At 40.6% G+C, this 17,052-nt stretch overlaps 1 protein-coding gene across 1 annotated transcript; it reads right to left on the bottom strand.

Annotated features, from left to right (window-relative positions):
- Positions 1-3,199: 3,199 nt before the first annotated feature.
- Positions 3,200-6,356, bottom strand: FANCF (FA complementation group F). Its single transcript, XM_048949313.1, is given in 2 exon segments — positions 3,200-5,511; positions 5,513-6,356. Coding segments are annotated over 2 exon segments (1,134 nt in total). The 5' UTR covers positions 5,605-6,356; the 3' UTR covers positions 3,200-4,469.
- Positions 6,357-17,052: the final 10,696 nt, after the last annotated feature.

The following is a 17,052-nucleotide window of genomic DNA, read 5'->3' as shown; positions in this document are numbered from 1 at the left end:
TTCTCCCTGCTTATCTGCTGCCTTTATAAGTGACCCGCAAACTTAGCTTATCCTTTGGGATCAGGAATCCCAGCCCATCTGTACAGAGAGACTCTGCAACCCCCCTCTGTGGTAGCTGAGAGGATTCCATACACCAAACGCCAGTCACTCAAAGGATGCACGGAAAAAGATGCCTAGCTGAGAAAGAAGAGAGCTGGCAACTAAAAGCCATGGGGATACGAGCAAACCTGGAAAATAATCTCAGTAACTCTTAAGGCAATGGCAGACAAGGAATTGAAATTGTGCAAGTACATGAATGACAACAGTACTACAGTACATATATTTACTAGCTTAAAATGTTTCTGGTGCACTCAACAGCAATAGAAGAAAACACACCTCAGATATGTTTACTTCTGCTCTAGCTTGTTGCTACAGAAAGGTTTTCAGTAAGATGTATTAAGATGTATAGGTAAGGGAGAACAAAGACGTAATTTTCTTCAAGTTGTCAACCAAATCTTAATTTTAAACTCAGCACAGGCACAGACTAATAGAAAATGATGTATTTTGTCAAAATACCATTTAATTTCTCTTGAGAAGGATACAATATCAAGAGCAAACATTTTTATTAACTAACTGATAAAAACCTGTTATTCCTGCCCATACCTCTGATGATTCGAGTCTATTTTATCCCAAGGCAGATAGGATATTGTTTTTTTGCACTCATCTCTGTGAGAGCAAACCTCATTTAAATACTGCTTCTGACTGCACATACTCTTCCCCGCCCCCCCCCGTTCACTACTGTAATACTCCTTCCTGTTAAACCACTGACCCACAGCGGTCATCAGGGAAGGCAGAAGCTGAGTGCTTTACCAGAGCAGCCAACACTGAATCAAGTGATTTCTATATTCACAGACTACTATCCCCAGAGGTAGTAAAGCCACTTCATTTTGGTGAAGGGCAAATTTACCATTTCTCCAGGATCTTCACAAGGGAAAAGTTCTCTTCCTTCTCTCGGCATCTTCACTTGCATTTTACATTTTTCCCCATTGCTCTGCCTAAAATATATAAGAACCTCAACATCATGATTCCCATGCTCACAGTGCCTCTTCACTCTGTTCTGCATACACACTTGCACTATGTGATGGGTCATTCAAACTCTTAATGAAAAATAAAGTATAGCTTTAAATTTTCCATTTGACAGAAATAAAAAGTTTGCAATCTGATTTTGATTTGTCTTGTTATTGCAAGTTTCTTCTGCCACTTTAATATAGACAATAGTTCAGGCCTGTTTCTCTTTATCAGTAAAAAGAGGAAAGGAGGTGGGCAAGGAAGAGATTGCTGTCATTTGTAATATCTTACTTCCCATAACAGCTCGGATTGTTTAGGTCAAAATTTTTGCAGATTTTTGGCTGCAAGCCTCAGCCTACAAGTATGAGATGCAAACACAGAGGAGGAGATCACAAACATCACTCTTTCTCCTTTCCTGTTTAAGCTGTTATTAAAAAAGGAGCTCCCCAGAAATTTGTGTGTCTTTTGTTGCATAGTTAGCTGGCAAACTCAACAAGCATGCTGAAATAATAGGGGATGTGAACTGATGCATTGATTTCAATAAGTGCCATATGGACTTTGGAACTCAGTAATCGTGGATCTGGCACCTCTTTATAGCGTATCTGGGACAGATTGGAACATTGCTGTGAAATTGCTATATCCAGGTGCTTCAGCCTCACTGAAGGTCGATTACCTTCTACTATTCAAGTTTCCTGTAAGGACAGAACTTAAAATCAACTACAGACTAGAATAGTCAATAAAGGCACAAATCAAAGTGATGCTGCCCGCTGTTCAGTTAAATCTCTTGCCTCCCCCTCCAGAATTATTTTGTAAATGATTTTCTCACCAAAGTATCTGTTACCACTATTTTAGCTATAAGAGCTGCTGCAATGCTAAATTATTCTGAAGGAAGACACCTGCCTTTACAAACTGCATTTTATAAGAGAAAAGTTTTACAAAGAGCAAGAGTTGAAACAGAGCAAGAACTCCCTATCAGCAATTGAATTAGCCTTGAATTAGTTAAAAGTCACTAAAAGTCTCATCTTCTGGCCGACATCTTGAGGATGCTAAATAGATCTTGACCAGCAAAACCAAGATGCTCCTCAGTCATAGAGACCCAGGTACCCAGGAACAAGTAGTTAAAGAGCAATTTTCTTGCAGTAATTCTGAAAGAAATTCTTTACAGTGAGAGTGGTGAGGTGCTGGAACAGCTGCCCACAGAGGTTATGGATTCCCCATCCCTGGAGGTGTTCAAGGCCAGATTGGATGGGGCCCTAGGCTGGTATTAAATGGGGAGGTTGGTGGCCCTGCATGTGGCAGGGGGGTTGGAGATTCATGATCCTTGAGGTCCCTTCCAACCCTGGCCATTCTGTGATTCAGTAAGAAAGGGAAGTTCCTTACCCAACTTTTCCTATTAATCTCTACGAAGAAGGAAAACTGGTAAAATTTGTTTTGTTACTATAACACTTGTAACATTTCCACATTTTCTTTTCATACTTGACATATATCAGGACAGAAGGGAATGACTGACTAGTATCTTTGGGTATATCATTCACTAGGAACATCTGATAGCAAGAAGTATTTTAACAGACAGAAAGCTCTATGCCTGTTAAAAGCGTTAGGAGTAATGCTCAAGTGCAGAGTTTCCATACGAAATGCCAAAACTGCATAACACAGGGACCTATGGCTAGACAACAAGTTCAAACTTCATACTTTATACTCTGAGCAGTTTTAAATGCTTGTAGTTCATATTCCTTTCATTACTACAGAAATACTGACTCAGCCCTGAGGTCCCCTAACACTGTACTCTCTTTTGAGACTGACCACCAATCACAAGTGCCAGAACAACCCCATTTAAGACAGCAAAACCATGACTGCCACAGCTGCAACTGTTAGAACAAGTTTACTTGCAAATCTCCACAACTTCATTGCCTCTGACATGCTGTCTGAATCCAAAGGAAACAGTTATACTTTTGATAGAAGAGCAATGCATCCTTCTAAGGGCATTACCCTTGAGTAACAATTTTGCTTCATAGAGAGGTATAAGAACTTATAGCCCATATCTTTATGTCCATACAAATCAGAATAGGCACTATTTCATCTTCCAAGTCAACAACAGTTGATCTCCTTGTATTCTTTGTTTCTATTTCAAAGTCACCAGATCACTCCTCCTTGAATTTTGCCACCCTTGTACACTTTCACTTTGTAGCACAGAATGTTACTCAAATTAGTGCCAATCAGTTAATATATATAATTATACATGTATACATACATGTATATATAATACATGTATATATAATAAATACATGTAGTTAAGCTCACAATCATAATAAAACCACCTTCTAATCCTTCCCTAAAAGGCATTTCAGTAACACAAGAACACTTTTCTCAACTTATCTCAATCCTATCTGAATACACACTACACTCCTTGACAGATCCTCCACACATGAGGTTAAAGATGAACCTTCTACGCTATTTGCATTTCCCACCTTCACTGAGTATTGCATCATATTACTCTGCTTACACTGGTAATTCTAGCTTACAGAGCTAAGTAGACAAGATCTCATTAATTCTGAGGTACAGTACTTGTTTTAAGTCATGGTGGCCCAGTACTTTTTTACCCATTTGAGTTTTGTCAACAGAAACAGATTCAACAAAAGATAACTCCATTGGACTCCATTTAAAAAGTTTGCTATACCACTCACTTTCGTTTCACAAAATGAATATATTTAATGTAACAGATCATGGGAAAGGGAAGAAAAACAGCAGAATATGCCACATCTTACTGCTGTTTTAATAAACATTCAATATATTTAATATTTACATACCAGTATATAACAAGGTAACTAATAAAGCCTTCAAGTTTTAGAACTTTTCAGTAAGCTTTCAAGTTTTTTTCTTTTCCCCTCCTTCACTTTAGGCCTAGAGGCTAATTCACAGACAACTCACAGATCTTTTCTGAAGATCAGAAAATGCCAACAGAACAGACAGCCTAATGAAGGTAATCACTACTAAATCAACCCTGCATTTGGGATTTTCAGGTTTGAATCTCCATCATTCCCTTTGAACAATAAAAAACAAAAAACAAAAACAAAACAGAACTACCATGACCATAACATATCTCATCTGTTATTTGTAGCCAATAAAAAATGAAAGCTTATTTTTAAAAAACATATTCAAAAAAAACCAGGTTCTTTGTTTTATTAGCTGAGCAGTAAGCACTGTAAAGGAAGATATTTATTGCCTGTCACCAAGAGAATCAGCAGTACAGATGCAAAGAAGTAACAGGCCTTCCTGAAAGTTCATGTGCATTCAGAAACAGTGTGATCAGCAGTCCTATCAGAGCTTGGGTTTTCAACTCAAAGCAGGACATAGTTCTCTCCCTTCAAATAAGTATCAGTCAGATCTGCTAGATTTCATAAAGTTTTGTGTTGCTCTGGTGTTCACACGTTTGGGCTCTGCTTCTTCCTCAAGTCTTTCTCCACTTCCAGCAGCAGGTCAGTCCACACACTTAGGCCACGGACTTGAAAGTCTCCGTCTCGGGCCTTCAGGAGCTTCAGAGCTGCTTGGGTTTGCTCCCTGAGTTGCACAGATCCCTGACAGAGGCAGACAAAACGCTCCCTCAGCTCCTCCCAGCACAATTTAGCCTCCTCAGGACCACTTCTAACCCACCGTCCCTGCAGCGAGTCATGCAGCAACTGACTTCCCCACTCAGCTAAAAGATCCAAATAACGCCTGCTTAACCGGGCATAGCGATCGGCTAGCGAGGCGAGCAGAGCGCCCGAGAGGAGCAGACAGCAGGCAGAAAACCGGTGCGGATCCTCCAGTAGCCAGGAAAGCAGGGGATCCGCAACGCTTCCAGCTTCTGCTCCACTCGCCGTGCTGTCCCCGTCCCCCTGCAGCAGCAACAGCGCCTCCGCCACCACAGCGAAAGCCCGAGGCCGGGGGAGCTGCTCCAAGACAGGTCCAAGCCAGCCCAGGGCCGCCCCAGCTTCCCGCCCGTCCTCCCTCAGCCGGCACAGCAACAGCCCCGCTTCCGCGCACACCCGCGGGCCCGGCTCGCTCGAGGACAGCGCGCAGCTCTCCAGAAGGCGGGAAGCGGCCTTCCTGCGGGCCAGCAGAACCAGGCGGCCCGGTTCGGGGCCAGTTTCCCCCTGCAGGAGGCGCTGCAGGAGGCGGCGGCAGGCGGTGGGCGGCAGAGCGCGGTTCTCTAGCAGCGTCAAGCCCAGTAGCTCCGAGCAGGCGCCCAGATGGCAGAAGGAGAGCGGGCTGCCCGTCTGGCCCCGCCGCAACCGCCGCCCCACAGCGTCCCGGAGACGGGGTCGGCCACGGAAGCGGTCGTGGAGATGCTGGAAGTAGCGTGCCCAATCCAGAGCCCTGTCCAGGGTCGGGGGGTCCCAGTCCCGCACCTGGACGGAACGGGACACAGCAAACAACGCAGGCAACTCCACCACCTGCCCCAGCACAGCCTCCATGGCGCCGCGGATTTGAGCGCAACTCCCGCCTCGCGCCCGGAACGAGAACCAATCCGAGCCAGCAGGGGCGGAGATTTGTAATTCTATTGGCTGAGCTGGACATCAATCCGCTGCAGATTGATTCCGCGTTAAAGAGGAACCTCGGTTGGGCGGGAGGTAAATTACAGCGTCAAAAAGGAAAAATGACGCGAGTAAATGAAACAAACAAACAAACCCTAAATTAAAAAGAATTAAAAAAAAAAATACCGCAACACCTTTGATTCCTGAGTGATATTTACAGAAACAACTTACAAGCACAACGCATCCCAATATGGTGTATTTCCCATCTCCAGGAGGTGAAGTGCAAAGGACAGCCAAAGTTATGCTCAGCCCTCACCATGTGCAGACAGCCCAGCTAATGGCCTCCTGCCCTATTAGCCCTACTCGCATGGCACCCAAACCACTAGGAGGGCACTGCAGAGGAGAAAGGAGGCTGCCTCCCTGCTAAGGGAATGACAAACAGCAGTCCTGTACTCATGCACAGAAAGCTTCTAGATGTTTCCCCTCACTAAAACCAGCACAACGTGGCCTACCTGTTGGATCAGCAGCCATGATGCACCTTCCTCGTGCTCCTCTCCCCCCAGCCTCATCCCCACCAGCACAGCCTCCAGAAGCTTCCACCAACACCAGGTGCTGCTGATGTCTCGGACAAGGGGTGGCTGTGTGGGGCTGGGGGCCCTTGTTAGCAGAAACAGCTTTTCTCTAGGTTTTACTGTGAGTTTTTCCCTGGCCACACACACTAGTCTTAAAGGAAATCGCTTGTTAGTAATTCGTATATTCATAGAAGATAATATTTAAAAACAAAGCAGAAGCATAAAGAATGGCTTAGCTAATAGCCTAGTCAGGCCTTTGCTAGGACTACCCAGGCTGGTGGTTCAGGAACCTTCTTTCTGAAATACCCTCAGAGAACTCTCACCTGCGTATCAGAAACTAATAAACATTTGATGAAGATAGAGCACGTGAACTTCAGGTAAATATTTGAACTAAATACAGAACTTTGGGGTTTTCTACTTAATGGAAGAGAGATGGAAACCTGATGTGGCTCAGTATAATTACTGCTTGGTAATTTTATATTTTGGTTAGGTTTGATGCAGCATTTCTTGAGCTAAGTGCTATGGCAAAAAGGAATAAAACAGTTTCAGTGTACTCCAGACCCAAATTCTATTTTAGTGAGGGATGTGTTTGGAGATGCTTACGTTTTGCGTCATGAAGAAATTTCCCTTCAGATCAGATATCTTCTCTCAGGTAATCTTTCATATTAATGTTTTTGTTTTTTCTCCTTTATTAGGTCTATATAACATGAATGTATCTTTATATCCCAGTTGAAAGAAATCAAATAATCACATTTGCAGCATCAGGAAACAGTCAAAAACAGGTTATGAAAATCTATTCAGACTAGAAAAAAAAAAACACTAATACGGTATCTGGAATAATCTTACTTCTGAAGGGAGATGTGTGTTCGTGGCCTCTGTAGAACTGCCTGAAAAATGGAATTTTAGTTTTATGAGAAACCCTCACTATTCTACACCCAGTTCTGTCTCCAAATTTCAGCATTCTTTTTCTATTAGGACAATAGAGTTTACCAGCTCTGTATGTGACACAATGGAAAACACAGTAATGACAGCAGAGCAGCAAGATCCTAGGCTATAGTAAGTGAAAATTTACTCAAAAGCAACAGCTACAAGCACAGAAGTAAACAGAAGATGCTGTTTACTTTTGAAAAGCCTCAGTTACACAGGGATCTCTAGCAGAATTCCTTCCCCTCCCCTGCCAACGCATTATGAGGTCTATCCACCCCCTTCTTGGCACTCAGCTGCATTGCTTGCACCTGAGCTCCCCTGGGTTGACCCTGCCTTCCCACCAGGTACTCAATCACTTGTTCAGGCTATGACTTAGCATTGTAGTTGCGTTCAGCCTGCACAAGTGAGGGAGCACAGTTGATGTATATAATAAAATGCAATTCTAAGATCTAGCACAGTTCTCCATAAGATAGTATCAGAAGATAAGTTCAAGGAACAATAACAAAAAAAAAAAAAAAAGTCAAGATAGCACTGAGACAGTTATGATTAATATACTTAAATTGTTATGCTATAGCAGCATGTAGAAGTATTAATTATTTCTCTGCTTGCTATAGAAGGAAATATTTTTCTACTACAGATCCTACATTATTTTTGAGAGTCTGATCGATGTATGTTCTGAAGTACTCCACTGCAAAGCTGGAACCTATTGATCTGTTGATGCTGGTACTATATACTAATCAAATTGGAAAAGCTTGGTTTCTTTCCCACAGGTGAATTATTTTCCTCTAATTTGAAAAAGCTAACAAGTTAAACTTCTCTCCTGTGCTGAGGTTTGTTTTAGTGAAGTAGCATCTGGAATACCTTTCGGGCTCTCTATACCAACAACAAAATTATAAATTATAATGTCTTCTGTAGATACTATCTATCAATTTATTCTAAATTGGTTGCTACTCAGAAACAGTGCTCAGCAGCTTTTCAGAGGTTACTTGTAAAGGTCTGTATGTTGCTGAGCTGAGTTTTCTCAAGAGGAAGGCCTGGGGGAAAATGAAGGGATGCTTAAAAAGTAAGCCTTACTCGACAGAGGAGGGGAAGTATAATGTGGAGTGATGTTATGGAGAAGGAGGGGAAATTGTGGGGCTGTGCTAGATAAGGATATGGAAGATAGAGCAGGACAACATACATACGGGTGTAGAATGTTGAGAAAATTTTCAGGTGCTGGGTGTGATCCTGTTCAGCATCAATCATTTTCAAAGAAAAACTGAAGTTGCGTTTCTGGGTCTCACATAAGTGATCACGTAAGATCAGTCTGCTTCTGCTGATGATTTTGGTGATTGCTACAGTAATTCTCTCGTCCTGATTTAGGCTATGTTTGGCTGCGTGCTTCATTCAGGATAAACTATGAAGTCTCCTTTTGTCTGACAAGAAATGAAATCCATTAAGATATCTTTAAGGAAATCTATGTGTGAGAGTATATGGGGCTTTCTTCAAAGAAGGTAGGGCAAATATACAACAGCAGCACTTGTCAACAGCTGTGAAAATTTATCACTTCACAGACTGAAAAGTAACCTTGTTTTGTCTGTTTTTAAGAAAGCAAACAAGTGAAACAACAAGCAGGCAAAAAAAAAAAAAAAAAAGCAACAAAGCAACACAAGACAGTAGAAAAGAAAATTGTAAGAAAAAAGGCATACTTTTTTACTATAGGCTCAAATACAGATTTACAGTTGCAACACAGGAGGCTAAACTCTTCAGGTAGATGCATCTCACTAGAAGCTGTGATAATGTGAATAGGGGGTAGAGGTGGTTGTTTTTTAATATGAAGTTTATCCTTTAATGTCTAAAATGAGTGTTAAAATAAAAGCAGATTCTTGAGAATGTTTGTCTACTATTCTGTTAGGTTGCAGTAAATGTAGCTCTATTAGAGCTTGTGGTTGATAACACAACCACATGTATGATTTAAAAAAAAAAAAATGTTGCTGAGCACTAAGAAAAGTGTCTATCTACTAGAGGATCAGTGGAGTACTTTCCACAGCTCCTTGCAAATGAACCCACATTTCCAGGAGACACTGAGGAAGTTTCAAAAGCCCTCTACTTTGTGTGCACTGCATTGTTTTCTCTAAGCTGAAAAGTAAATGTTTAATGAGAAGGTTTTGTGAAACTAATCAGTTTCCTTACTCTGGTTATGGAGCCAGTAAAATTCACTCTGGCAGCAAATACCAGTTATGAAACAATATTGGTCAAGCCTTCAGCCAGAGGTCTGGAGGATGTTGTTATATTTATCTTCCTGTTGGAGCTCGTATTAGCTGTAATGTAGTTATACTGTTTCTCCTAAAAATAAAATGGAAAGGCAGTCTTTTTACTCCAGATACCTAGTCTTAGAAAAATGCAGAATGGTATTTTCTTAGATATGAGACTTAATTTTAAACTAAAGAAGTGATTGACTAAATTAAGATAGGCGAATGACATACATTTGTTGCATGAAAATACTTTAAAAAAAAAAAAACAAAAACAAAAACAACAAGCAAACTGTGGGAAGGCTGTTTAGCTGCATAAGAATGCATGCTAGCCATCAGGTTGCACCAACCATTATATAGTAACCTGTGTATATTGATTGTGAGCTCACTGAGAGCACCTGCAGATTACCTTGCTATTTCTGTCACAATGTTTATGGAAATCTGAGCTTATGTACCTACAGCTGGTAGAGCACACAACCCCTGCCGTAACTTCTGGTGAAGACCTTAGAGATGCTGTGGCAGTTTCAAAATTGAGCAAGGCTGCGATCAGCTTTTGAAATAAGAACAAAACGAGTGTGTGATCAAATTGTATAAGAAAGGCATTGAATGTTGCAATTTATAGACCAGTGTGAGCCTTAGTCTGTACAGACAACATATATACCAGCAGGAGAGTTTCCCCTGGAATCCTCTGCAGTATGGCAAGCCCTGCGTGTGTTGGTTGTAGTGCTTTGATGTATTAATTGAGAAGCCTGACTGGGATGTGTTAGATTTGAGTAACTGATGTCAGTGATTTAGAAGCACTTGTGTAATGCTCTGGAGCGTGGGAAGAAAATCAGTGCATTGAGAAAGTGTTGGATCTAGCATAAATAACACTTCAATTAGGAACTATACCTGGTTATTCAAAAATAGAATTTTTAGAAAATTCATACAAATAAACAGACTAAACTTAGCCCTATTTCTTATTTAGGTGAGTCAGGACTATACCAGCAAAGCTAATTAGTTACTTGTATGTAACCCTTCTGTATGCTGGAAATGGAAATCAGTGGCAAATTGTGCTACTTCTCCTGATTGCAAATAGTCAATTAGAAGTGGTGAGGAAAATACAGACACTACAGAAGCTCTCTCTTACTAGGTGAGACACATGAGATGATTGCTTGTGCCCTCGTAAACCTAATGCAGTTAAAGGTGTATTAGTGATTACTAGTTTTGCCTAAGGTAGTTTGAGATTTGGTTCAGAGTAAGGCCTTTGGTTTTGAACATTCTCTCACTTTATTTGAGGAGTTCAGGTTGCTTCCAAAGTAGTCAGTACTGAAACAGAGCTCCTCCTAGCACCTCGACTGCCAATGTTGAACTGAATGTTTAAAGGATAGGTTCCCTCCACCCATCATGGTACTGATGCCACTTGGATTAAATGGATTGCATTGATTATGCAAGGAGCTTGGATGGGGAACCTCAGTCGTCCAGGAATCCTAGAGAGGATTATGGACTGGTCTGATGGTAAAAAGTTTGGAACATCACCAGGAGAAGCTATGTTGTGTGGTTCTTAAGAGGCCTCACCATGCAATAAACTACCAGAAAATGGAAAGAAATATGCCCTGTTCACGAATGGATCATGTCATCATAGTGGGGAAACATTGCAAATGGAAATGGAGCCCTACATGACAAGTTGCACAGGCAGCTGAAGGTAAAGGAGGATCAAGCCAATTTGCAGAGGTAAAGGCTGTCCAACTGGCCTTAGATGCTGCTGAAAGGGAGAGGTGGTCAATGCTTTAACTTTAAACTGACTTATGGATGGTGGCAAATGCCTTATGGGGTTGGTTACAGCAGTGGGAACAAAAAAACTGGCAACGAAGAGGTAAACCTATTTGGGCTGCTGAACTGTGGAAAAACATTGCTGCCCGAACAAAAAATATAGTTGTAAAGGTGCGTCATGTAGACTCACATGTGCCTGAGATTTGGGCGACTGAAGAATGCGAAATAATCATTAGGTAGATTGAGCTGCCAGAATTGAGATGGCTCAAATAGATTTGGACTGGTAAAACAAGTGTGAATTATTTGTAGCTTGGTAGGCCCATGAGATCTTGGGCCATCGAGGAAGAGATGCAACATATAATAGATGCTGGAGCCCAAGGGGTGTACTAAACTGTTGATGCTATTGCACAAGCTATTCATGACTGAAACGTGCACCGTAATTAAACAAGCTGAGAGGATGAAACCTCTCTTGGGGTAAGGGTGATGGCAAAATATAAATACGGAGAGGCATGGCAGGTCAATTATATCACCTTTCCACAAACTTGCGTTGGTAAGCGTTATGTGTTTACCATGGTGGAGGCAATCACTGGGTGGCTTGAAACATGTAGCACCCCATGCTACTGCCCAAAACACCATATTAGGTGTTGAGGAACAACTGCTATGGCGACATGGCGCTCCAGAAAAAATTGAATCAGATAATGGGACTCATTTCAAAAATTCTCTTGTAAATGTTTGGGCCAAAGATCATGGCATTAAGTGGATTTATCATATCCCCTATCATGCACCAGCTTCTGGTAAAATGCAATGATACAGTGGGCTGTTAAGAGCTATGTTGAAAGCAATGTGTGGCTGAACATTTAAGCACTGAGAGAAGCATTTGGCAGAAGCCACCTGGTTGGTCAACACACAAGGATCTATCTATCTACCTACACACTGGCAAGAGGGGTAAAGTCCCTGTAGTACATGTAAAGAGCATGTTGGGAAAAGCTGTTTGAGTCCTTCTAGCTTCTGGAAAGGGCAAATGTCTCTGTGGAATTGTTTCTGCTCAGGAACCTGGTTCCACTTGGTGAGTGATGCAGAAAGATGGGGATGTTCAATGTGTACTACAAGGGAAATTGATGTTACGGGAGCACAGTCAGTGATTTCATGTATAGATATGTGTAGTGCATTTTAATTATTGCTTGTTTGTATAAATGTGTATGTATTAACCATGATGTAGTGATGCGGATGCTGTCATGGACACTGATGGATCTAGAGATAACTGCGTGGCACTTATAGAAGTTTCAGTTGCTATTTGTTGTAGCAGAGATTTTCACAGATCATAGCGTGTGTTGATTAGAGTAGTTCTCTATGGTTCCCTTTTCTACTCTTTTTCTCCTTAAAGCTAAGAAAGATGCCAATTGATTGTTAACTATTTTTCTTATAGGATTGGTTGTACATATTCAGCCTTTTGAGGCTTGGAACCCTTTCTATCCCTGCCTTGTCCCCAACATCACTCAGCTCTTTCAGTGTACTTACTAAGAAGTCTTAAGGAGCTATCTGTTTCAGAGGGCTTCTTTTTAGAATCCCCTAAAAATACCAGTTCTCTAAAGCTTGAGGCATAAATCACTGACTGCTGTACTTAACGGTTTGTAGTTTGGATATATCGTGCTGTGGTACTTGTATGGAGTCAAGCATATGAGGACTAAGCTAAGTCTAGTATTACTGTTACTAGGTTTAGTATCTCAATGAAATCTCTTTAATGGAACAAAAGCCTGTGCACTTAAGAATTGGGGCTGAAAAATTCTTTCCTACCTGTATATTCTATGTGTTTCCATGACAGTTAAATTGCTGTCATTCACAAGAGTATAGGGAGATCTTATAAACACGCTTTCTCATTGGAATTGGTCTTATTTTTCACTTAGAAATACATATAAAACTCAATGTATGGCAACTATGTATAGAGCTATTTCTATATGTGCCTAGGTCCTAATAACATAAGTTACTTGGATTTTTCATTACACTTTCATTACAGCAGTATCCTGAGAACACCTTAAGTAATCAAATAGACACAAGTACTTAAGATACTGTACAGAACCATGAAGAAGCAGTATTGGCCTGTGTGTGCGGAGGTAGACGAATTAACACACACATGCACATGCTGGGTAGGCATTCCTCCTTCTAAGCAGTAAGGCTTTTAAATATCTGTTGTTTCCATTTTCATGTCTCCAAAGCTTTTATGTGAATTTTTCCAGCACATTTCTCATTATTCTCTCAACCTTTCCTCTGCTGCATGGCTGCAGTTTCCAGACACATAACCTGAAATGTCCTGGGAGAATTTACCTAAAAACAATAAAGCCAAGGAAATGGAAACCACAGAATATATACACGGTTCTTTTTTCAGGCTTTGCTAAGAAGCTCATTGGTTAATATTTACAAAGGAATTCAACTTTCCATATTAACATCCTCTTCCCTGTTAAGCAAATGTGAGAGAGTGGAATGGTAAGAATCATCACTAAAGTGGACACTCTAGGTTGGGATGTTATTTGTTAATTTCATTAATGATTCAAAGATTTCACCTTTCTCCATCCCAGTAGTTCAAGAATAATATGCCATGGTAAAAAAAAAAAAAAAAGGCTCAATAAAGTGCTAATGTGAAACTTTGAAGGGAATTGTCTTTCTATTTAAGAAAATTGTCTTGGTTGTTTATCTACAGAAATAGAATGAAATACTGGTTTCTGTTACCTGTGCATAAAGCATACTCTGAAAGGAAATTATTAGAACCAGTGCAGCTGCTTGTAGGTTCAATTATACAGTAAAACAGTTCCAGTTGCTATTGAGGGCCATTTGTTAATAATAAGTTGTGTACCTGTCTGTGCGAAATGCCTCTGGCCGGGTTTGTCTGGATCTTACTGATGGTAAACTTCTCAGGTCACAGAAACCACTACCAAAACTGTCATGCTGTCCAGATATTGATCTTTTCTGCAGAAAGGGCAGCTCAAATAAACACAAATTGAGCCTTTGTTCCTAGTTCCAGAGTTTTTAATCTAGTAGTGTCCTTTTAAGAGGAAGTTTTTCCCACAGTTTGCAGAAAATACTTGTATTCAATTAGTAGGATTGCCAAGAAAATAGTTTTCTTCTCATGTTACAGTTCTCCGCAGCAGTGATGATTTTTATATTTTATATTATTTCCATATTCTTTTGCTTATGACTTGGTTCCTGGTCCTGTGCTGAACCACAGTTAAGGGTTAGGAATCTAAAAATCATCACAATGTAGTTAATCTATTAATTAGAATATACTACTTCATAGCTGATCCTGAAATACCACAGCTAGCTATCTGAATAAGACAGGAAATTAGCAGTGTGAAATTCATGATTTCTATCTATGGAAAAGAATCTTAATGGGGAAAACAGCAACAACAAAAAAGGGGTTGAATTGTAAGACAAATAGTGTTTGCATAAACCTAAAAGCCAGCAGAAAAGAAACACTAATGTGCTGTGTGAAAAGTGATGGGTGAAGTCAGATTCACAGAATTAAGACAAAGATTGAAATGAAAGACCTGTTTTATTAAAGGTCCCAGTTTTTCTGGTAAGAGAAATATAGCAATCGCAATATTAAATCTAGAAATAACCAAATTCATATTAATTCAATTAATTTGAATGAGAACGCTATTCTCAGTTGAATCCACAACTGCACATTTTCTCCCTTTTCTTGACAGTACGATAGCTTTCCTTTCTGTGAGAGAAATGTATTTGAAACTACTTCAATATTTTTTCTCTAAAAAAATCTGTTGGAGTTTTACACCGTGCACAGAGAAAAATGACACAAGGAGATCTTATTTGTTCCTCTTTCTTTCTGTGACACAATGACACTCATCAGTTGTTTTGGGAAAAGAATGAAAAGAGTGAAGTTCTTTATTTATTTGTTTGTTTATTTGCTTGTAGAAGAGGGGCAGAATGGAATCATCTTCCAGACAGAACTTACTTTTGATGATCTGTTCAAAAATCCCTAGGGATTTAGGTGTCTTGCTGCAAGGAAACCCAATTCCTGGGGATCTTTAAATCTATGGAAGATTTCACAGAATCACAGAATGGCCCAGGTTGGAAGGGACCTCAAGGATCCAACCCCCCTGCCACATGCAGGGCCACCAACCTCCTCATTTAATACCAGCCCAGGCTGCCCAGGGCCCCATCCAACCTGGCCTTGAACACCTCCAGGGACGGGGAATCCACAGCGTCTCTGGGCAGCTGTTCCAGCACCTCACCACTCTCTCTGTAAAGAATTTCCCCCTGACATCCAACCTAAATCTCCCCTCCCTCAACTTAAAACCATTTCCCCTTTTCCTGCACTTATCAGCCCTTTCAAAGAATCGATTCCCCTCCTGTCTGTAGGCTCCCTTTAGGTACTGAAAGGCTGCAATGAGGTCACCCCTCAGCCTTCTTTTCTCCAGGCTGAACAAGCCCAGCTCCCTCAGCCTGTCCTCATAGGGGAGGTGCTCCATTCCCCTGATCATCTCTGTGGCTCTCCTCTGGACCTCCTCCAACAGCTCCCTCTCTTTCTTGTGCTGGGGGCTCCACACTTGGACTCAGTACTTCAGATGGGGCCTCACAAGAGCAGAGTAGAGGGGGACAATCACCTTCCTGTCCCTGCTGGCCACCCTTCTTATGATGGAGCCCAGGATACCATTTGCTTTCCAAGCTGATTTTTGTGTAAAAAAAATCTTGAGTCGCTCTTAGGGATCCTCATCTGTCTAGTGAAAGCATCCTATGTGTTGAGTAGTTAATATGACTGAAGCTTTAGGCAGGAATATTAATGGTTTATAATCTGAGCATAACTCATCTGAATGCTCTGATCCTACTGGAGAGATGCTACAAACTGTAGCATAGAAATGATTCTTTAGAGAGAATTGCCCAGAATATTTTCATGACAATAATCCAAATGGATTTGTAGTCTCCAAGTGAAATTTGCTTCTATTTTCCTGGGCAGGTAAACAGTAACAAGAGCTTACATTTTTCTGTAGAATTAAGTTATTAAATAAAATCAATTGGGATACATAAAAATGTTAGATTAAAAAAAAATCTTTTTTTTACCTCGTTTTTAAATAACAGTTTAAAAATGAAATTACTTGATAGACCTAAAAATGAAACTGTTGTTCAAATGTTTTCAGAAACATTCTAAATCAATATAAACATTGAAAATTGTTAATTTCACCCCCCTAAAAGGTTTACTCTAAGCAAGTAATCTGTTTGGGAAGTTCAGCTTTGAGTAAGTCGCTTTTCTGCCCTCCATGAGAATTGTTTGAACTTCTTTCCCTTAGTTTTAGAGCACATTCACTGGATTGAAGTGCTTTATGCTGACCTAATCTATACAAAGGGTTTGGAAGAGAAGGAAGAGTCTGTATCCTCTTGACAAAGTTGTGATAGATGGCCTGATTCAAAAATTATACTTTGTGTGGCTAGTGTGGGAAGAACTGAGAAAGAGGATGAATTGAAAATGTAGCGATTGCCTGTTAGGATGCAATGGCTCTTCAGAAAGTAGTTTCAGAACAGAGAAGTCTGTTTTTCCTTTTGATTAAGTTGTTGTTTTGTTGCTTCCTTCTGTGATGGAAAATAACTGTTTATAAGAGCATCTTTTTTTCTTCCTAGTTTCCAAGTCCTTCTCTTTTTCAGTTTTTACGGAAGTTTTTGATTGGAAAGTGTAAGGCTTCATACTAAATGAGCAGGGCTCAAGTTATGCACGTTACATTAGTTTTAAATAAATTGGCCTGTGGATGTGCAATATGCAGATAAATATGTTTTGTCTGCCTACCTTGTTCCTCTGGCTAAGGCACCACAATCTCTGATTACTTGAATTGACTAGTCTGCTGGAATACACCGAAGAAGCTATCCAAATGTTGCTTCAATTTTGTTAGTTTTACATGTTGGTTTAATCACCAAATTGAAAACAGTGACTTGAGTCCCGTTCTGAACATTTCTTCAGTTGTAGTTTTAACCAACATAAGCAGAAGTTTGTTCAGCCAGATTTCATCA

Source organism: Lagopus muta, chromosome 6 (assembly GCF_023343835.1).
Source record: "Lagopus muta isolate bLagMut1 chromosome 6, bLagMut1 primary, whole genome shotgun sequence".
Classification (NCBI taxonomy): Eukaryota; Metazoa; Chordata; class Aves; order Galliformes; family Phasianidae; genus Lagopus; species Lagopus muta.
The sequence above is the reverse complement of the archived record's forward strand: the minus strand, read 5'-3'. Positions and strand labels throughout refer to the sequence as shown.